Source organism: Mauremys mutica, chromosome 17, assembly GCF_020497125.1.
Source record: "Mauremys mutica isolate MM-2020 ecotype Southern chromosome 17, ASM2049712v1, whole genome shotgun sequence".
In the NCBI taxonomy this organism is placed as follows: Eukaryota; Metazoa; Chordata; order Testudines; family Geoemydidae; genus Mauremys; species Mauremys mutica.
The window spans coordinates 6,199,365-6,221,793 of NC_059088.1; the positions used below are offsets into that span (position 1 = coordinate 6,199,365).

The window sequence follows — 22,429 nt, forward strand, 5'->3', positions numbered from 1 at the left end:
TTCCCGGAGACAAGATGCGCCCCACGTGGGTTACAAAGGTAACAGGTAAAGCTCTGGCTCCGTTCAGTAAGATGCAGCTGAGGAGGCTTTCGGTGATTGTACATGTAAGGAAATTGTTTTGCAGTGAGTTCAGGTGACCCCTGAAACCGAGGGCGATTGATGGGAAAGTGGGGGAGGGGAAAGGGGTTACAAGCTGTAATCGGTCGGTCGGGGCTCGACCCTCCAGCGGGCAGGAGGGGAGCCACACCGACTCACTTCTGTTCGCCTGCTAGCTATTAGGAGTCACGGGGAACAACGTTAGATCGCCGGGCCCTCTGGTGCAGGGACCGGCCAACAGCAGCTCAAATAGGCCCAGGCCCTCTGGTGCAGGGCAGGGCAACAGCAGTTCAATAAGCCCTGGCCCTTTGGAGCAGGGTAGGGCAACAATAGTTCAGGTAGGCCCTGGCCCTCTGGAGCAGGGCAGGGCAACAGCGGTTCAATAAGCCCTGGCCCTCTGGAGCAGGGCGGGCAATAGCAGTTCAATAAGCCCTGGCCCTCTGGAGCAGGGCAGGGCAATAGCAGTTCAATAAGCCCTGGCCCTCTGGAGCAGGGCGGGCAATAGCAGTTCAATAGGCCCTGTCCCTCTGGAGCAGGGCAGAGCGACAGCAGTTCAATAAGCCCTGGCCCTCTGGAGCGGGGCGGGCAATAGCAGTTCAATAGGCCCGGTCCCTCTGGAGCAGGGCAGAGCGACAGCAGTTCAATAAGCCCTGGCCCTCTGGAGCAGGGCGGGCAATAGCAGTTCAATAGGCCCGGTCCCTCTGGAGCAGGGCAGAGCGACAGCAGTTCAATAAGCCCTGGCCCTCTGGAGCAGGGCGGAGCGACAGCAGTTCAATAAGCCCTGGCCCTCTGGAGCAGGGCGGGCAATAGCAGTTCAATAAGCCCTGGCCCTCTGGAGCAGGGCAGAGCGACAGCAGTTCAATAAGCCCTGGCCCTCTGGAGCAGGGCGGGCAATAGCAGTTCAATAGGCCCTGTCCCTCTGGAGCAGGGCAGAGCGACAGCAAGAGGCAGAGCTCAGGCCCTCAGGTAGGGCTGAGCAGCAGTTCAGTCTGTAAGCCCAAGCCCTATCTCAGGGCGGGGCAGCAAGACAGCAGCTCTAGCTCAAACCCTCAGGCAGGGCTGAGCAGCAACAGCCAAGTGCAAGCTGCTATGCCAGAGCGCTGGGTTGAGGGGGAGTCTGCCACCCGTGAGTGGGGTGGCAGGGGGGACACAGGCCCACCCACTCCACTGTGTCCCAGCCCGGGGCCCTAGCAGCGGCGTGGACCCGCTGCAGTCAGTGGGGATCCTGGCCGCAACACACTGACATGGGCACATCAGTGCCCTCAGCCGGACAAGGGTCGGCTACCCCCGGGCTACAGTCCATCTCCCCCTCAAGGCCTACCTCGTCCGTCGCACCCGGTTCAGGCCAGTCGGTCTGCATCGGCTCTGGTGGAGGGCTTGGCGGCAGGTCCGGTAGCTCGTCTGGGAAGTTGGGCCAGGACGGCTCGGGCGGCTCCTCTGGGTAACAGCAGGGCCTAGGGGGCTCCTCCTCATAGCGGGCGCTCGGCAATCCTGGGGGCTCCTCCCAGTACGGGCTCCGGGTAGGCTCCGCGGGCTCCTCTGGGTAGTGGGCGAGGGGAAGCTCCGGCCAGGCAGGGCAGTTACCTTGGGCCGAGGAGGGCTCCCAGCCGGGAGCTCCCGCAGGCACGTCTGCTCCCGGCGACGGCTGGGTGTTGACTGAGCTTGGGCATGCGCCTTTTCTACTTCCTGCCCCGCCCCTTGACTTCCGGGGGGCGGGGACTGGGGGCAGAAGTTCCGCCCACTGAGGTGTTGGCAGGGCAGCTCCCTCTGCCGGGCAGGAGGGGAGCCACACCGACTCACTACACAAGCGTTAAAGAAATATCTGCCCTGGTTGCTCAGGAGCATTTCCTGAGCACACGCAGAGATGACGCGAGACAGCGTCTGTGGGGCAAAACGGTGAAAACTGGGGCTGAACTGGCATCTCTAGCTGATGGCTTTGAACAGACCCGGGCATCTATTGTGACCAAACCACAGAGCGAGGGGTGTAAAGGAGGGAAGCAGGCTCCTGGTTTACCCCTGGGAAGAAGGAGGGTGGCTGGGAGGTTGGGTGCTCCCCTCCCCCCAAACCATCCCAAATCTCCTGTGAAAAGAGAAGAGCCCAGAAGATGCTGTCCCGGTAATTCCACGCAGCGGGGCTGATTTTCTAATCTGCCTTCGCCCACCCCCGGTTCAGCCCCAGCCCCCACTCCACCCCTTCCCCCACCCTGCCCCATCTCTTCCCACCCCCGTTCTGCCAGCTCCCCTGAGCGTGCCCTGCCCCCACTCCACCCCTTCTCCCACCCTACCCCATCTCTTCCCACCCCCGTTCTGCCAGCTCCCCTGAGCGTGCCCTGCCCTCACTCCTCCCCCTCCCCCACAGCGCCTCCTGCAGGCCTCGGAACAGCTGATCTGCGGCGAGCGGGAGGCACTGGGAGGTTCGGGGCAGTGGGCAGGCAGGAGGCACTGGGGGAGGTGGGTAGCTGGCTGCCGGAGGGTGCAGAGCACCCACCATTTTTTCCCATGGGTGCTCCAGCCCCAGAGCTCCTGGGAAGCTGGTGTCCGTGATTCCACTGATCACCTGAGGAACAAATACCCTGTGCTGGGAGGGAGCAGGCAGCAGGTAGCCCACGGGAATGCTGCTACCTGGGCACAGAAGCCCCTCGGGCACCTGCCATGTATCATCCTGGTTTTGTGACATTAGCCTCCGCAGAACCAGGCATGAAGCACAGAAGGGCTGTCGGCGTCAATGGCCGGGAACACCTCGGGAGGGAAGATACAGGGGCCGAAATCTCTGCCATCGGGCGAGTACAGGAGGAGAGGGTGACACACTGCCAGGACAAATCACACAAATCCTCGTGCCTTTGGCCAAAGTGCCCGTATAGAGACTGCGGGGATAGAACCGGGAGTATCAGTGGGCCTGGTGGACAATAACCCCATTGAGAGGCTAATCGGGAAGGGTTTCTCCTCGTCTCTCCGGCTGTTAGGGGTCGGCCTGCCCCAAGGAGGAGCGTTCTGCTGGGGCCGCAGAGGGGGAGGGGAAGGGCCCGGGAACTGCTGAACGAATGCGAGGGAATCTCCTTGATTCCTCTGCAGCAGGGGGAAGCTGCCCGCTCCAGGGGTGGGGGTGGCTGAGACGCACCTCAGGAGGGGAGGGGTGTGTGACTCAAGGGCCCGGGCTGTTGGCTGTGAACAGGGCCCAGGGATGGACCCCACTCTAGAGAGCACGGAGAGGTGTGTCTCAGAGGGGGCCCTGAGCAGGAAACGGGGGGAGGACCAGTGGGACGTGTGTACCTGACCTCCCGGAGGGGAGCTGTCACAGGAGGTGCCCCACTCCGGGCACCACGTTTCCAGGAGGCTGTTCCTGATGGGCTCTGAAAACCGACCCTGGGCTCGTCTACACTGGTAACGCTAAAGCTGCCGTGGCAGTGCTTGAACGTGAAGTGTGTAGTCACGGCAGAGCGCTGGGAACCCCCCCACCCCCCAGGGGCGCAGCTCCCCGCGCCGGTGCACCGTCTACACCGGCACGTTACAGCGCTGAAACTTGCTGCGCTGGGGAGGGGGGCGTTTTTTCACACCCGCGAGCGAGAACGTTGCAGCGCTGTGAGGTGCCCGTGTAGACAAGCCCTCGGTCTCTTTCAGACAGGAGGCAGATCCTGCCCACAGCGGGGAGGAGGACACAGATTAGCAGCTGTGGAAGAGCTGCTGGGGGGAAATGCCTCTTAGCCCAGAGAGCACCGGGGAGGTCCCAGTGCTGGGAGTGAGGATCACAGGGTAACCCCACGAGGCGGGTGGATTTTTTGCATGGGCGTAACCCTGGGGTTGAGAAGCAGCTCCACAGCCCCCTGACATCCTTACTCAGCAGGCCCTCGAGTGCCAAAACCCCAAAGCCCCGGGGAGCCTGAGATCCCACACTGAAGGGAAAGAAACACCAGCAACCGAACACACGTGAGAGTTCAGGGAGGAGCTGGAGGACACAGTGGCTGTTGAGCAAACAATAAACTCTGCTGTCTAAACAGAAGGCCTGGTGTGAGAAAGATACTTGGAAACGCCTCCCGGTGATAAAAGATTCGGCGTTGTTAAATCTCATGATAAAACATTAGCTGTTAATGGTAAAGCTGACGACAAGGAATTTGGTGCTGATGGTAAATCCTATGAAAAGGTGCAACGTGCATGATTTTGGGAAAAGTTTTTGGACATGCTAGGAGTGTAATAAGAACACACCCTGGTGCAGTGGAAATACAGCTTCTCAGCTAGTACCTGTAAGCAGACTTGAGGCTTGGCACAACAGAAAAACCATAATAAACCTGGCGGTGTGGAAGGGGAAACTGAGGCACACCGTGTCATGGCATTGATGGCTAAATGCCAAGATTCCTACACTCTAAAAACATTAATATCTGCACTGAGTTAACACCCATTGGAAAAGCACAATGGTCGGTTAACAATGCTGCACGGATACAAAGAGACGTTTTCTAGCAACCCAGAGGAGACACACTGGCTTGCCTCTGAGTTCACTAAACCGAGCCACAACGTGTTAACTGGGACACACAACTTTGCAAGAGCCCGTGTGGGTAACACTACAATGTTCAGCAATGCTGGGACGTTGTACGCTCAGACCGAAAGAGAAACCTGGGCCCAAGGCCTCTGCATTCATCAGTGACTAACGCTCCTGCAGGAAACTAAGGGGGCAGGTGTGACACTCTGCGCCCCAGAGCAACACCCCGGGGTCAGTGGTGAGCTGCAGCCGGTTCGCACCGGTTGGCGGGAACCGGTTGTTACATTTAGAAGCCCTGTTAGAACCGGTTGTCCCGCGTGGGACAACTGCTTCTAAAAGGGCATTTAAATTTAACAAGCGCTCGCTGCTGCGGCCTCAGCTCACCTCAGCTCTGTCTCCACCTCCTCCCATGAATGCTCCGCCCGGCTTCTCCCCGCACCCTGCTTCCCGGGAATCAGCTCTTCGCGCGGGAAGCCTGGGCGGGCTGAGAAGCAAGCGGGCTTCCCGCTTGGGCCCAGGAAGACGGAGCTGAGGTAGGGGTAGAGGGAACGAAGAGGGACGTGTGCTCCGGCCGGTCTCAGGCCGCGGCTCTGCCCGGCCCCGACCGCCTGGCTTCGGCCGCCCGGCTCCAGCCGCGGCCCTTCCCGTCTCTGGCCGCAGCCCTGCCCGGCCCCGACCGCCTGGCTCCGGCCACCCGGCTCCAGCCACGGCCCTGCCCGTCTCTGGCTGTGGCCCCGCCCGGCCCCGCATCCCCGGCCGCCCGGCTCTTGCTGTGGTGCGACACGGTCTGGCTCCGGTAGAGCAGGTCCGGACACGGTGGCGGCCGCGACCCCACCTACCCGGATGCCCGGCTCCGGACGCGGCCCCCCGGCTCCGGCCCGGCTGGGCCCCGTGGCTCCAGCCGCCCGGCTCCTGCTGTGGTGCCACGCGGCCGGGCTCCGGCAGCACGGGTCCGGGCGCGGCGGCGGCCCCGCATCCCTGGCTGCCTGGCTCCAGCTCCCTGGCTCCGGCCGCCCGGCTCCCGCCACGTCCTCCGGCCCCGCGTCCCCGGGCTCCGACCGCACGACTCCTGCCCCAGTCCCACGTCCCCGGGCTCCCGGCTCCAGCCGCGGCCCTCCGGCTCCGTCCCCACATCCCTGGGCTCCAGCCGCGTGACTCCTATCCCGGCCCCACGTCCCTGGGCTCCCGGCTCCAGCCGCGGCCCTCCGGCTCCATCCCCACATCCCTGGGCTCCAGCCGCGTGACTCCTATCCCGGCCCCACGTCCCTGGGCTCCCGGCTCCAGCCGCGGCCCTCCGGCTCCATCCCCACATCCCTGGGCTCCAGCCACGTGACTCCTATGCCGGCCCCACGTCCCTGGGCTCCCGGCTCCAGCCGCGGCCCTCCGGCTCCATCCCCACATCCCTGGGCTCCAGCCACGTGACTCCTATCCCGGCCCCACGTCCCTGGGCTCCCGGCTCCAGCTGCGGCCGAACTGTAGCACCGCCAGCCACGTCCAGGCAGCGCGGTGAGGGGGTGTTGGAGAGAGGGCAGGGGAGTTCGGGGCTGGGGGGGTGGATAGGGGTTGGGGGGGTCAGAGGGCAGGGAACAGGGGGATTGAATAGGAGCAAGGGTCCCGGGGGGGCAGTCAGGAAGGACCAGGGATTGGATGGGGCAGTGGGGGGCAGTCAGGGGTCAGAGAAGGGGAGTGGATGGGGCAGGTGTCCCTGGGGTGGGGGGGGCATCAAGGAACGCGGGGGGTTGGATGGGGCAGGAGTCCCGGGGGCTGGGCCATGACCCCCTCGAGGGGTGAAGAGGGAACCGGTTGTTACGATTTTGGCAGCTCATCACTGACCGGGGAGTTAGATTATGGTGACAGGATCATGATGTGTCTTGTACCCAGGCTGCCTTGGGAGGGGTCATTGTACAAGTCTGGAGCCGTTGGACGTGAATATCCCGTTGGACTGGATGCGCTGTCATGGCATGGGGCGCTATGGAGCTGTGCTGCGTGTGTGTTACTGAAATGTGGGGCGAGGCTGGGAACACCCACAACCAGCCTTTCGGGGGCAACAGTGGAGCAGCCAGACGGCGCTGAGGGATCCACACTCCTGAGGACGACCCAGGAACTGGATCCGATGGAGACGCCTCAGGGGGAGCACGGAGACGGGGGGGCTGCTTGACTCAGCTCACAGCAAAAGCTCTTTCCAGCCAGCTGGAGGAACCTGTAACGGGGGGGGGGACGTTCTCCCCTGTCCCCCCTCCCCCCACAACCCAACGCCTGGACACACGGCTGGAGGACAAAGACTGAACAGGGGAGGGGGGCCCGGGCTGGAAAGGAGAATCCCAGCCTGTGTATCAAGGAACGATCCCGTCAGGGTGACACGGCCCGATTCAAACCCTGGCTGGTTTCTGGAACTCAGGCTGCGATTTTCCTTTTATTTCTTCTGTGACCAGCTTGGATCTGCTCGCTCGCTGCTTATAGCCGCTGAACACGGCTCTGTCTGCAGTTAATCAATTGTTCTGATATTTCACCTAAACGGTGGGTTTGCGTGAGGTACCTGGGGAATCTGCTCAATGTGCTGGTGCACGTTGCCTTTCCCTTGGAGACGTAGCGGCCTGGCTCACACCCTGACACTGCTCAGGGTCTGCCTGGGGCAGGACTGTCCAGCCCGGGGGTCCTAGGCTGGGGAGCTGGGGGGGACCTGGCTGCAGCCTCGCCATTGTTGACTCGTGAGTGGCTGGGAGAAGCATTCGTGTAGCTCGGCTGGGAGCGGCCCTGCCCGTGAACGGCTGTGTGAGTGCAGGACCTGGAGGGGTTGGCAGCTTGTCACAGCATCACATGTGCGAGAAACCCGAGAGTTGAGCAGTAAAACCCAGTCCCAGGTTGCACCCCAGGGAGCCCATCACCCCCGGGTCTAGGAGGCCTGTAGCAAAGCCCTCGGGTTCAGGGCATTTATCTGAGTTTGCGAAGGATTCCAATGGAACCCAGGTGTCCTCGCTCCCAGTCCCTGCCCTCCTCCCGGCCTAGCCCCCAGCCTCACTCCCACTCCGCTCCCCAAGCTCGGGGCCCCCGTTGTGCCGGGTGCTGAGAGGCAGCCGCTGCCTCAAACAGCTTCCAGTCTAACCGGATCTCTGGGAGCTCCCTCTCCCCGTTCTCCAGATGGGGAAACCGAGGCAGACAAGCCGCCCAACTGGAGCGACAGCCCCACCCCTCTCTGTCAGCCAGGTACCCCTCACCAGCCGGCCATGAGGGGGGCCTAACCCCAGCCCCTCTCCTGTTCTCCACAGAGACTCCCGGGGACAAGGGTCTGCAACTGGCTTGGGCAAACCCAAGGGAGACACAATCCTTCTGGTTCGTAGCCTCTCTGGACAACCCCCTCCCCCAAGCTCCTCGTGCCCTCGTTGGCTGGAGCAAGAACGTTATATTGGCTTCCCCAAAACCAGAGTTCTCCTGCAGAGGCCCCTGAGCCTCCGCCAGCTGCTGCAGCGCGTCTGGAACAGGCCGTTAATGGGCCTGGGGAATAAAGCCGAGGTTGGCCAGCGGTGAGAGAGGCTAGAGATGCCCAGACGTCCATGCTGGCTGGTGGCTCGGAGCACAGTGTCAGGGCTTCTGGATTCCATTCTGGACTCTGCTTGGGGAAATCACGTTCCCCCCTCATGCCTCAGTTTCCCCTCCCATCCATTGTCAACTCACACCGTGAGCCTTTGGGGGCAGGGGCTGTGTATCTGGGCCGTGCCTGGCAAGACGGGGCCCTGCCGTCTGTCTCTCCATCCATCCCCACATGCATCCCTCTCCTGCCCATCCTTCCCATGCACCCCATCTGACCATCCAGCGCCCTCTGCTGGTGGGGCCTCCAGACCCACAGGTCTCAGACTTAACAGCCCATTGAGATGAACAAAGCAGCTCCTCTCTCCACAGCAACGAGCTCAGGCTCTCAGCAGACTCAGGCAAGCGTAAGTCACACACATTTTTTCACTTTTCTCCCCAACCACAAAGGCTAGAAAATTCCTCCTTTTTTTTTTAAAGGAAAGCTGTGATTCTGACCCATACCCAGGCAGGGATGTATCATAAAAACCTAGCCATATATGCATATATGACACCTGGACTTTTACCCATCACTATTGTGCTAGCTGTAAAACCCACATAAAGGCGTCATCTTTCACCTGGTGCCCCATGCCACCTACTCAGCCCTGCCTCTGTTTACCCAGCTGTTCTCCTCTGACTTCCCCACCCCACAGCAATTCAGCCCCTGCACGCAAATAACCCCACCCCCATTCCCCGGAGCGCAGGGGCCTGCAGAGGCCCCAGGTTTGAGCTCGACCTTGTACTTTGCCCGTCACTGCCCTGGGAGATGGTGGGGATGGAGGCGTTAAAGACTGGGAGGTGCCCGGTGATGGGCAGCCACATGAGGTATTTTCATTCCCTATTTCCTGGATCCCGTCCGGTGATTTCCCACGTCCCGGCAGCACTCCCAGCTCTGTGCATATATACCTCCTGGCAGGGGAGCTGGCGGCATCGGAGACCCACGCGCCATGCCAGCCCCACACGTCCTCTGCCTGCTCGCCGCGCTCCTGGCTGCGGCTGATGCCCAGACAACAGCAAGTACGTGCCTGGCTTCCGGGGGAGCCGTGGTGCCCGCGTGTCCCCGAGACACAGGGGCCATCCCAGCGGGACAGCCGCTCTGGGAAGTGGGGAGACGGTGGAGCGCGTGCGGGGATAGAAGGGAGTGTGGGGATGGCTGGATGGGAGTGCAGGGAGATGGACGGATGGGGCATGTGTTGAGGGAGGGAGGGATGGATGGATGGATAGTCATACAGGGGGATGGATGGAGGGATGGACAAGGGATGGATAGATGGAGGGGTGTGTAAGGGACAGATGTAGAGGTAGATGGAATTATGGACTGATGGGTTTATTGGGGGAAGAACGGGCACGTAGGACAACAGATGGATGGAGGGATGGATGTGTAGGGGGACAGATGGATGGGTGTGTAGTGGGATGGATGGATGGATAGATGGATGGAAGGCTGTGTAGGAAGACGGATGGATGGATGTGTAGGGGGATGGATGGATGGATGGATAGATGGATGGAAGGGTGTGTAGGAGGACGGATGGATGGATGTGTAGGGGGATGGATGGATGGATGGATAGATGGATGGATGGAAGGGTGTGTAGGAGGACGGATGGATGGATGTGTAGGGGGATGGATGGATGGGGATGGATGGATGGAAGGGTGTGTAGGAGGACGGATGGATGGATGTGTAGGGGGATGGATGGATGGATGGATGGATGGATGGATGGATGGATGGATGGATGGATAGATGGATGGAAGGGTGTGTAGGAGGACGGATGGATGGATGTGTAGGGGGATGGATGGATGGATGGATAGATGGATGGATGGAAGGGTGTGTAGGAGGACGGATGGATGGATGTGTAGGGGGATGGATGGATGGATGGATGGATAGATGGATGGAAGGGTGTGTAGGAGGACGGATGGATGGATGTGTAGGGGGATGGATGGATGGATGGATGGATAGATGGATGGAAGGGTGTGTAGGAGGACGGATGGATGGATGTGTAGGGGGATGGATGGATGGATGGATGGATGGATGGATGGATGGATAGATGGATGGAAGGGTGTGTAGGAGGACGGATGGATGGATGTGTAGGGGGATGGATGGATGGATGGATGGATGGATGGATAGATGGATGGAAGGGTGTGTAGGAGGACGGATGGATGGATGTGTAGGGGGATGGATGGATGGATGGATAGATGGATGGAAGGGTGTGTAGGAGGACGGATGGATGGATGTGTAGGGGGATGGATGGATGGATAGATGGATGGATGGAAGGGTGTGTAGGAGGACGGATGGATGGATGTGTAGGGGGATGGATGGATGGATGGATGGATGGATGGATGGATGGATGGATGGATGGATGGATAGATGGATGGAAGGGTGTGTAGGAGGACGGATGGATGGATGTGTAGGGGGATGGATGGATGGATGGATGGATGGATGGATGGATGGATGGATAGATGGATGGAAGGGTGTGTAGGAGGACGGATGGATGGATGTGTAGGGGGATGGATGGATGGATGGATGGATGGATAGATGGATGGAAGGGTGTGTAGGAGGATGGATGGATGGATGGATAGATGGATGGATGGAAGGGTGTGTAGGAGGATGGATGGGTGTCAAGGGGGGGTGGAGAGAGAGATGGAATTATGGACGGATGGGTTTATGGGGGGAAGGGTGGGCACGTAGAACGATGGATGGATGTGCATGTGGGGGGAAGCCTGGATGGAGAAATCAGGCTTTTCCCAGTTTCCATGCACACTCAGTGGGGTTGTGCCCATGGACAAGGGGCGGGGAGGGGGACTCTGGGGGAGCAGGGGTCACTGGGGCTAGTGGGGGGCAGCCCAGAGAGGGGGGAGCTGGTGGGGGGAGGCAGGAACTGTTTTAAGGAGCCCTGGGTTGACTCAGGGAGGGGCAGGGGGTGTGGGGGGCGGGGCGAGGGAGTGATTCTGGACTGCGCCAGGAGCGGGTAACAGAGGTGGGGGGGGAAGGGGGCAGATTAACACGTCACTGCCGGGCAAAGGACAAAGCAGCTTTCAGTGGAGGGGTGGGAGGGTGTCACCCCGTCTCTGCCCCCCACCCCCATTCCTGCTAGAACCAGGCAACCATTTTGGGCCCAGAAATGCAAATTCAGGTAATTTCCTAAATTAGTTTCAGCCGAGGAGGGGAGAGACCCAACGACCGGGGAAGGAACGGAGCCGCTGGGGTTGCTGGGTGGGGGGCGGCTCCTCGCTTGGCTGGTACAGAAAAGAACAAACAGCAGCGAATCCAGCCCAGGGGAGGCTGGTCCTGTGCCAGGGGGCGTCTGCGGCGCCCCCCAGCAGCCTCTGCCGAGCAATGCGACGCGTTATCAGCCGCCCAGGCTGAGCGTCCTTAGCCTGGCACAGAGCGGCAAAGGTCCAGGCAGGGCTCAGACCACCCGTGCCAGCCCGGTGCCCTCGGACTTTGCCCCCTTTTCCCTGGCACTGGGGTCTCTGCAGGGGGCAGCTCACATCCCAGCCCCCTTCCCCTTTCTTCCCAAGCTCCAGGCCTTCTCCTGCTGGGAGCTGGGGGAGGGCATCTCCGTTCTCGTCGCACTGTCCTGGCCAATCGGGTCCCACCGTCTCTCCCGATCCACCCTTGCCAAAGGTTGGTGCCAGCCGGCCCGGAGCAACCCGTTCCTCCCGCCCCAGACAGCTGAGTGGCCCAAACACCGCAAGTCTCCTGCCCTCTCCATGCCCTGCACAGCCTTGCGAAGCACGGAGGGAAACCGAGGCACGCCGCGGCATGGTAGAAATAGCGGCTAAATTCCCACTTTGTCGCATCCCTCTGCACCCCAACCTGCTGCAGATACCGGCCGGTGCCCCCTGCTGCTGCCGCCGGCACCGATCCCAGGCAGTGGCTCCAGGCGCTGCTCCTCGGGGTGCTATTAGAGCGTGGGAGAGAGCCACTGAGGGGCGTAGCTCCGAGTGCCGGGAGCCTGTCTCCACCGGCACTTTACCGCATTGAAACTTGTTGCGATTTTTCACACCCCTGAGTGAAAAACTTTCAGCGCAGTAACTTGTCAGTGGTGACAAGCCCTAAAAGTGGCAATGCACCCAGTGGCCACGTGATCCTGCCCCGGGAGCTTGGCGTGTCCTCGGGTGAGCAGCCCGCACCGCACACATCAACGCTGCGACTTTTCACCTGCTAGCTACTCGTGGGCGTATCTGGGGTGGGTACCGCACGGCCTGGGCGTGCCAGCCAGGGGGAGTGAGCTCAAACCAGCCCAGGCCACCGCCGCGAGCCCTAGGCCTGCGGGGACCAGACGGCAAAGGGGGGACGGCGGCCCCAGAAATTAAAATGGAAACACTGATTGTTTTTTCCCCAGATCCTCAGTCCTGCAAGCAGTGCAGGGACAATTCTGTGAGTAGGTGCCCTGCTCAGGCACAGTCCTGCCCTGCCGGTCAGAGCTCCTGCCTCAGTGTCTGGGAAGCAAACACGCTGGTCAAAGGTGGGTGGCGCCGACCGTTTGCTGGCGGCGGGCGTGACGGGGCGGGCGCATCGAGGGCTTAGCACACCTGGGCTCCAGTCCCCTCTCTGCCAGCCGCCCTGCGTGACCTGGGACACGCCACTTAGGCCCAGAGCTTCAAAGAGTTAGGTACTGCTGAGGATCTGTGCCTCAGTTTCCCCCATGTGTTCAACGGGGGTGACAGCCCTGCCCCGCCACACAGGGTGGCTGTGAGGACAATACATGAAAGATGACGAGGGGTTCAGAGACCATGGTGATGGGCGCCAGATAAGTATTTAGCTCGACGTGCTGAGGAGGCTGGTTAACAAGCTCCCCAGGGACGTGGTGGATGTGCCGTTCCTCGGCATCTCCCAGGCCAGGCCGGCTGCCCTCCTGGAAGATGCTTTCATCAAACGCACGTGATCGGGCCCCGTGGAGGGGGGAATTCTCCGGCCCGGGCTATGCGGCAGGTCAGACTAGGCGCTGGGATGGGCCCTGCTGGCCTGGGACGCCAGGAAAAGGGGTGAGGCGGCTCCCAGGAATCGCCCGCCCTCGGGGCGCTGGTTTCATCTGTAAATAATTTTTGTAACTATTTTGCTTCTAACCAGGATCTGTGGAAAATACAGGCTATTCCTACTCCTGCGTCCCCTCCACCATCCCCTCCAGGAACATCTCCCTCTTCTTCGGGAACGGGGTGTATGTGAAGATTCAGTCCCAGAACTGCTCTACGAACGGCTGCAATACGGCATTCACTCCTGTCTGTACGTCTCTGCATCCCTCCCTGCTTGGTCCCAGCGGCCCGGGCACCGACTGAGTGTCACAAGGGTTCTTTCCTGGAGAAGAGGGGAGTCCCGTGTAGCACCTGGTGCCATGGGAGGGATCCTGATCTGCGGGGGGGAGAGGTGCAGTGCCGGCACAATGGGGGCCCCCCAGTAGCAGGCTGGGGGGGATGTCTGCAGTGCCCAGTGCAGTCAGGGCCCCTGCTCTGGGGCAGGGGGCGTACAGCCCCTGATGGGGGACCCTGATCTCGAGCCGGCGGGGAGGGGGCTCTGTGCAGCTCTTGGCACAAGGGGGTCCCTGATCTCAGTTATTGCTGTGCTAGAAATAAGTGGTAACAAGGTAGAGAAGGAATCTGTCCCCAGCCCAGCCCTGTCAACCCCCACCGACCCGCTCTCTGGGGGCCTTGCAGGGCCGATCATCAACTCCGTCTACACGGGAGGCCGGTGCCCGATCTGCTTTGCCCCGGGCCGGAGCAACTGTTCCAGCAAGGAGACCCTGCAGTGCGAGGGCCGCGCCAGCCAGTGCATTTCCATCAGCGGGCAGATCTCGGAAGGTGAGCGCCTGTCCCGGATCCTTCCGGCCCCGGCTCTCCGGGCCCATCGGCACTAGGACAAAGGGAGGCCCGGGGCCGGGATCCCCAGTGTGCCAGGCCCCCGCAGCCCCCCGGCAGTGCCCGCTGTAACTGGCTACGCCCCCGGCCCAGCTCTGTGCCAGGCTCAGCCCCAGGGTCCCTATGGGGCCAACGCCCTTTGCAAGCCTGTCCAAAGCCAGCCGGCTTCCCCCTCTCCCTGTGGGCACGGCTCTGACTCGTGTTTAAACCCAAATCCCGCTCCGTCCACACACAGAGCCCCCTGCCTGTACCTGCCCTGCCCTGCCCTGCCAGGCCAGCTCAGCCGGGGGAGCCCGCGCCTCTACCCACAGTGCAGCAGGGGCGGATTAGCCAATAGGCCATCAGGGCCTGTGCCCAGCGGCCTCAGCCCTGGAAAATGGGCACCCCCGCACCCCAAGCCTGGTCCCTGGCCCGAGGACTGGAGGAGCTCTCGCTCCCTGCCGCAGCCTGAGGTGCGCTGGCAGGGGGGCAGATCTTCTCCGGTCTTGGGGCCATGGGGAGGGGGGAGCAAACAGGGGCTGCAATGGGGTGGGTGGAACCGGGGCAGGGCCGCAGGGGAAGGGGCAGAATGGGGTGGCACCGCAGGCAGAAGGGGGGCTGAGCCCCCCCACACTTGCCCCCACCTGCCCTGGCCCACAACCCCACAAAATCCGCCTCTACAGGGCGGCCGAGGCTCAAGCTCGTTGCCAGCTCCGCTAGCCGGCCCCAGCTGTCCCGCAGTCCCCGGGGCCCGGCTTCCCGCTGGCCTCCCATGAGCCTGAAGTAGCACCCGCCGAGGACAGAACAAGAGACGCCCACCGTGCGGCGTGCGGCCAGCTGCTCCCCAGCCCTGGGCAGCTGAGCTCGCACGGCCGTGACCCGCCCCGGGGCCCCGGCTGCTGGCGCGTGGAGGCCGTCTCGCCCCTCGCCAGGCGTTACAAATTAACGCCCAGTTCTGCCCGGGGCAGTTCCCCGGCTGGGCGGCGGTCACGCTGCCTGGACAGGACCGTGGGTGCCTGTCTCGGGGCAGACCCCCCGAGCACGGCGTGTTCTCCCATTAGATTTCATCGAGCGAGATTTCCTGGCAGGGCCGGCTTAGGCCGATTCGCCCGATTCCCCGGCATCGGGCCCCGCGTCTTAGACGCCTTTTTCTTTTTTTTTTTTTTTTTACTTTTTTACTTACCTGGTGGCGGTCCGGGGCTTTGGCGGCATTTCGGTGGCAGGGGGGTCCGCTCTGGGGGGCTTCGGCGGCATTTTGGCGGCGGAGGGGGTCCGCTCTGGGGCTTCAGTGGCATTTCGGCAGCGGGGGGTCCTTCAGTGCCGCGGAAGACCCAGAGCGGACCCTCCGTAGCCGAAATTTCACCAAAGACCCCTGGAGCAGATCCCCCGCCGCCGAAGTGCTGCCGAAGCCCCAGAGCGCCGCCGGGTATTCAAATCGGGCCCCATTTCCTGGCTCGCTGACACGGTCTCCCCACGGAGTCCCAGCCCGTCCCCTGAGACACCCCAGTTCTCTCCTGCCACCCAACCGAACTGCACTTACGACCAATGGTCACTTACACCAAAAATCACCCCCCAGCAGGTTGCTCCCCGTCACTCCCCCCAGCTCAGCTGGTGCTTTAGATCTCACACCAAAGGCAGCGCTGGCAGGTAACGCCGTAGTAACCCCCCGAGAGGCTTATTCCCTAGTCAAAGGAGGTGAGAGCTCTGGAGAGGTTATAGCAGGTACAACTGAGTCAGTCTGCAACCCCCACAACCTGCCAGGGGCTGCCCAGAATAACCCTGGGGAATCTCCGTCTTTCCGCCCCGCTGGACGCCAAGCCGGCCAGAGACGCAGGATCTGTTCCTGAAGCCAAACGTCCAGCTCCCGCTCCCAGAGAACAAGCCGCCAGGGTCCCCACCCGCGTGGGCTCCCCCTTCGACGGCGGAGAACGAGGAACCCGCTTTGAGTCCTTAACTGCCCATCCTCACACGCAGGGGCCACGTGCTTTGGAATGACCCCGGCTCTGTTGGTTACAGGGTGTGAACGTTTGCTAGGACATCAAAGCAGGAGGCAGATCCGTGCAACCAACGCGCGTGAAGCCCCACTCGTTTTCATGACGTTCCAATACCAAATACCCCGTCCTACCACCCACCCATCACTAACACACGAGTAAAATGGCCTGGGGCTCTGACATGAGCTGGCACCTGGTCTGCCAGCGTCACAGCGACCAGTTCTTGACTCTCCATTCAGAGCAACTCAGCCAGGCCCACTGCCTCCGTCACTGCTGTGTCACCGGGCATTAGCTAATGGGAGTTAAGAACTTGCCTTCCCACCCCCAGACCCAAGAGAACCCCGCAAACGGCAGTGAGTCTCCAGGCAGCCCCCAGGGGGTGACACATGCCCTTTCTGTATCAACAAGGTGTTGACTCTGAAGCCTACTAATTACCGTTGGCATCTTGGTGCCACTCGGCGCTAAAGATGCATGGCTGGGGAGTTCCAGGCTGCAGGTGTGTGGGTTGGGGGGGTTATGTGGCGCGTGAAGCCCCACTCGTTTTCATGATGTTCCAATGCCAAATACCCCGTTGGCTCAGCAGATGCCCCGTGTCTGATCAGTGTCTCTTTCTCGGCACAGATGACATCACGATACCCTTTGCAGCCAAAGGCTGCGCCACCCCGCACGCCTGTGAACTCAAGAAGGGAGAGATTCTGGATTCAGGAGTGTTCACCTACAAAATAACCCAGACTGAGTGTTACACGCCCAGCGGCGCTCAGCGGATCCTGGGCCCCCTCGGCCTGGGCAGCCTCTTGCCCAGTCTGGCTGGGCTCCTGGCAGTGAAATTCCTCTCCTGACACCCCCCTGTGTCACCCCCACCCCAGGGGGATCCACCCAGCAGCTGGATGATGCCCTCATGGTCCGTGGGTCTCTCTCTCCTCTCCCTCCAACCCACCTGTGCCTCAGTTTCCCCATCTGTGTCCAAAGGATAACGATGCTGAACCACGTTTGCAAAGATCCAGGGAGTCAGGACCCAACAAAAGCCCACTGCAGCCAGAGTGGGAGGAGGGGGGGGTGCGTCTCTGCACAGACTGTGATGTGCTGTGTTACAGCGCTGAGTCTTCTTGTATTCCACAGCAGCCCCCGAGAGTCCAGCGTGGGGACAGAACCCAGGAGTCCTGGCTCCAAGCCCCCCCGCTCTAACCACTACACACCACTCCCCTCCCAGAGCTGGGGAGAGAACCCAGGAGTCCTGGCTCCCAAAACCCCCCCCCCCGCTCTAACCACTACACACCACTCCCTTCCCAGAGCCAGAGACAGAAGCCAGGAGCCCTGACACCCGGCACTCCCTGATTTAAGACGATGTATTTCCAGAAGTCAAGGCACTGAATAAAGCCGGATCCTAAACTTAATTTCCCCAGAGCGCGTGTGTTTGTTCGGACATGTTGCCCCATTACAGCCCCGACCTGTGCTGGACCCAGGAATCCCGGGACAATATCCCAGGTGGGGCGGGGGAAGGGGTCTCCTTTGTTCTTTATCCTCTTTATCCGCCCGTGCAAAGGGGGTCCCGGCTGGGCCCTCCCCCAGCGTACCCGCCACGTCCCCCTCAGCCTGGGGAGAATCACGGTGAGAGCCACCGCTCCCCTGCTGCTCACACCCGGCCTCCAGCCCAGGGCCGGGCAAACCACCACCCAGGGGCCGCACCTGGCCCGCCAGATGTTTTAATCCGGCCCTCGAGCTCCAGCCGGGCAGTGGGGGGGGGGGCTGCCCTGCTCCGGCGCTCCAGCCAGGGGGGCAGGATTTGCCCCACCTTCACAGAGAAGCCGGAGGGGGGACTTGCCGCTGCTTCTTGGAGCTGCTTGAGGTAAGCGCCGCCCAGAGCCTGCACCCCAGAACCCTTCCTGCGCCCCAACCCCCTGCCCCAGCCCTGATCCCTCCCTCCCTCCCGCCCTCTGAGCCCCTCGGCCCCAGCCCAGAGCCCCCTCCCTCCTTCCCTCCCTCTCTCTGAACCCCTCGGCCCCAGCCCAGAGCCCCCTCCCTCCCTCCCTCTGAACCCCTCAGCCCCAGCCCAGAGCCCCCTCCCTCCCTCCCGCCCTCTGAGCCCCTCGGTCCCAGCCCAGAGACCCCCCCTTCCCTCCCTCTGAACCCCTCGGCCCCAGCCCAGAGCCCCCCCTGCACCCCCAACCCCTCGTCCCCAGCCGGAGCCCTCAGCCCCTCACCCCAATTTCGTGAGCATTCATGGCCCACCATACAATTTCCATACCCACGTGTGGCCCTCAGGCCTAAAAGTTTGCCCACCCCTGCTCCAGCATGTAAATCACTCCTGGTTACACTGCAGGAGCCCCCTCTGCAGCCAGCCCCCTGAGCAACACCAGCAAACCCGCCGGCCCAGACAGGTGGGAACCCCCCGACCCTCCCGGCCAGCCCCCTCCTGGAACGTCCGTGGCTGATGCCCAGAAAAGGAGGCGCCCGCATCCTGCCAGCCCAGGGGAAGGTCCCAGCCACCCCCTGCTCTAGCTCGAACACGAGACCGAGCCTGGGCACCAGGTGCTGAGCGATCACAGGCCATAAAGGGCAGAGCTGGTCAGGGTGGGGGGTGTGACGGCGCCTCCCTCTGGCCAGATGCGGCACAGCCCCGGCTCACGCAGCCCAGGAGGGATCCCAGGCCTGCCTGCTCCTCTGGCTTCCGGCTCAGGGCCCTCCGGGGTCAGAGGGGCTCCCACCCGCCAGAGCCCCGAGCTCCCCCGGGGCTCTGCATCCCTGCACCTGTGGGGGCTCGCAGCCAGCCGCTCCCCCCCTCCGGCAGCCGCTCTGCCCCACGGCTCCCGGCCCCTTTATTCCTCCCAGCCTGGGCCCGAGTTAACCCTTCAGTCTCCGGGACCCCCCGGGGTGCTGTGGCAGGGGAGTCACCCCGCTCCTGCCCCGAAGGGTTTAAAGCAGCCCTGGGGCAGGGCTGGGGCGGGGGGAAAGCTGGGCTGATTGGGGGGAAGCAGCCACAGGTGGGGCCAGGCCCCAATCAGGCCACAGCTGGCCCTATCAGAGGGCTGAGGGCCAGAGCCAGAGCCAGACTCTCTCTAGCTTTCAGGGAGAGAAGGACCCGGCTGCCTGGGAGCCGAGGCGGGTACCTAGGGGGGAGCAGGGCAGCGGGAGCTCCCGCCTAGCAAAGCCCCGGGCTGCAGGCCGAGTTAGAGGCCCACAAAGGGCACTGGGGCTGCAGGGGGCAGCTGGGCCTAACCCCCTTGCCGATGAGGAGTGGGTTACAGTCAGCTGTGGGCCTCAGGGAGTGGGGGCTAGATGGTGACTGGCAGGAGCCCCTGATGTGGGGATGGGGGTGGGGGTTCCCCTGGGAGGGGACACCCAGACTGTGGGGTGCTGCAGTGGGCAGAACCTCTGGGCAAGGGGCACCGGGGTCTGCGAAGGAAAAAGCTAATTCCCTGGACGACCAGCAGGAGGCGCCGCGCCGGGGAGCCGTCGCCCCGCCACAGGTGCGGACGCCCCAAGACAGGTACGAAGACATCGAAGGTCAAATGCGAGCGACGCCCCCCTGCACAAGCGAAGCCAGTTCAAAGCAAAGGTTCCCCTCCCCGCTGCCCTTCGCAGGCTGGGGGCCGGGCAACCAGGACCCCTCCCAGTCCCCACAGGGCGTCATTTGTGCCTGGGCTTGCCAGGGTGAGCCCCGGCGCCCCCCGGGCCCGGCAGTTCGGAGCCCCGGCGCCCCCCGGGCCCGGCGGTTCGGAGCCCCGGCGCCCCCCGGGCCCGGCGGTTCGGAGCCCCGGCGCCCCCCGGGCCCGGCGGTTCGGAGCCCCGGCGCCCCCCGGGCCCGGCGGTTCGGAGCCCCGGCGCCCCCCGGGCCCGGCGGTTCGGAGCCGCGGCGCCCCCCGGGCCCGGCGGTTCGGAGCCCCGGCGCCCCCCGGGGCCGGCGGGCCGTAGCCCCGGCGCCCCCCGGGCCCGGCGGTTCGGAGCCCCGGCGCCCCCCGGGCCCGGCGGTTCGGAGCCCGGGCGCCCCCCGGGCCCGGCGGTTCGGAGCCCTGGCGCCCCCAGCTCGGAGCCCCGGCGCCCCCCGGGCCCGGCGGTTCGGAGCCCCGGCGCCCCCAGCTCAGAGCCCTGCACCCCCGGGCCCGGCAGCGCGGAGCCCCGGCGCCCCCCGGGCCCGGCGGTTCGGAGCCCCGGCGCCCCCCGGGCCCGGCGGGGCGGAGCCCCGGCGCCCCACGTGACCGGCGGTTCGGAGCCCCGGCTCCCCACGGGCCCGGCGGTTCGGAGCCCCGGCGCCCCCCGGGCCCGGCGGTTCGGAGCCCCGGCGCCCCCCGGGCCCGGCGGTTCGGAGCCCCGGCGCCCCCCGGGCCCGGCGGTTCGGAGCCCCGGCGCCCCCCGGGCCCGGCGGTTCGGAGCCCCGGCGCCCCCCGGGCCCGGCGGTTCGGAGCCCCGGCGCCCCCAGCTCAGAGCCCTGCACCCCCGGGCCTGGCAGCTCAGAGCCTCGGCGCCCCCGGGCCCGGCGGTTCGGAGCCCCGGCGCCCCCAGCTCAGAGCCCTGCACCCCCGGGCCTGGCAGCTCAGAGCCCCGGCGCCCCCGGGCCCGGCGGTTCGGAGCCCCGGCGCCTCTGGACTCGCAGCATCAGTTCTGAATGTAAAAGGAAAGAAGCCCGGCCTGACCCCAGGCCAATGCTCCTTTCCGCGCCCCTCAGGGGTCGGAGCCATGGGCGGTGAGCAGGTTCCCAACTTTCTAATTGCTGACAACTGGCCCCCTTTGCCCCACCCCCTGCCCCGCCTCTTCCTCCAGGCCCCGCCCCTGCCCCGCCTCTTCCTCCAGGCCCCGCCCCTGCCCCGCCTCTTCCTCCAGGCCCCGCCCCTTCTCGCTCTTCTCTCCCCCCCTCCCCCATCGCTCGCTGCTTTCTCCCCTCCCCGTTCCGCATAACTGGATCCTCCCCCCTCCCTCCCGCTGCTCCCGGGGCTGCAGCCCGCTGGGGCCGGCTGCCCACGCGTCAGGCAGGGAGGCGGCGGCCCCAGTGGAGCCGGTGCTGGTGCGGGTCGACTTTCTGGTCAAAACCCGGGTCCCCGGCACCCTTAGCAGGGAGAGAGGGAGGAAGAGATTTGGGGGGGTCGTTTTCTCCTCTTCTCGCCGTCTCCCGCCGGGGTTCGCGGGCTGGGGAAGTCTGTTCGCAGGGTTTTGTCCACACCCTGGGCCCCTAATCAGGTCTGGGGCTGCTTGATTTCCTGGACCCCTGGCTGGGGCGTGGGCTGGGTTTTGGCTCCAGGGAACTGGTCTGTCCTTGCGTCCCAGACTTGGATCCCGTCTTAGGCCTCAGCTGTGTCAGCAAAACTTACCTCGCTCGGGGGGGAGGGGCGTGACTATTCCACACACACACACCCCCCAAACGACTTAACACCGACATAAGCACTGGTGTGCAAGCGCTGTGCCGGCAGGAGAACTTCCAGTCCCCCCACCCGCTGCAATTCCACATCTCATCCCATCCCCTCTCAATGGCTGGGCCGGTGGTTTTCAACCTTTTTACGTTCCCCGACCCGGTGACCAAGTGGGATTTGTTCCGGATATTTTGTATGAAGAGTGTGCGTGCCTCAGTTTCCCCTGCGTGCGGCATGATTAACTAGGGGGCAGGGAAAGGGGGTTTCTTTGCACAACAATCCAGAGATCCAGGTGGGGCCGGAGCCCAGACAACGGCCTGGCGATTTGTTACCTCGCAGCTGCCGACCCCGGCCCAGTAGGAAGCCAGCCAGGTTTGGCCAGGCGGAGCCGCCCGAGGAGGAGCCCAGGTGACTCTGGTGGTCCGGGAAGAAGCAGGAAGAACTGAGGCGGGGCCAGGCGGCGTTGTTACGTGTGGGCTGCTTGAAGCACATACAAGCTTCCGGACTGGGGTTCTGGGGGGGTGACAGGAGAGGCCCCCCCAGCTGATGGACTTTGCTGTAACTTTCTGTTCTCTCTGCTGCCCTAAGGCCGTTCTAGGCCATGTTCCAGACACCAGCCAAACCCTCCTGTCTGACCCCCGCTGGTGGAGGGTCCCTCCAGACTGAGAGGGGGGTGCACGACTCCGCTTGGGTCTACGTCTCCCGCCGGTGTCCAACCAGGGGGATGCTCTGAGGGGCTCAAGGGGGCTCTGAGGTTTGGTCCCAGGAGGGGGAGAAGCCGAGAGGCTCACCCCAGCCCTTGGTCCCCAGGGACTCCCAGACTGAATGTGGGATCTGCTGGGTTAAAGGGGGGCAGGGCCAGGACTCCTGGGTTCCATCCCTGGCTTTCAGAGAAGAGTGAGTTAGAGTGTGTGCAGGGTGGGGCTGGGTGTCAGGACTCCTGGGTTCCCTTCCTGCCAGTATCTCTGGTGCACAGAACAGAGGCCGGCTCCTTACCCCACCACTCGCTTTATTCAGCCAATGCACAAAAGGGAGCCGCAATCCCCCCCAAAGAGAAGCAGCAGCAGCAGCCGGTGCCCCAGGGGGAGGCGAACTGCAGCCCCCACGCGCAGGGCAAGGGGAGGGGGCCCGGCCGGGAC

The 22,429-nt window shown here is 63.6% G+C and overlaps 1 protein-coding gene across 1 annotated transcript; it reads left to right on the forward strand.

Moving 5' to 3' along the window:
* LOC123351625 (phospholipase A2 inhibitor and Ly6/PLAUR domain-containing protein-like) lies at positions 1–17,065 on the forward strand. The gene is made up of 5 exons (XM_044991109.1): positions 1–45; positions 12,469–12,591; positions 13,197–13,349; positions 13,778–13,921; positions 16,570–17,065. Exons 1-5 carry the CDS (start codon positions 15–17, stop codon positions 16,785–16,787), a joined length of 669 nt encoding a protein of 222 aa, XP_044847044.1. The 5' UTR covers positions 1–14; the 3' UTR covers positions 16,788–17,065.
* The last annotated feature ends 5,364 nt before the right edge of the window (positions 17,066–22,429 follow it).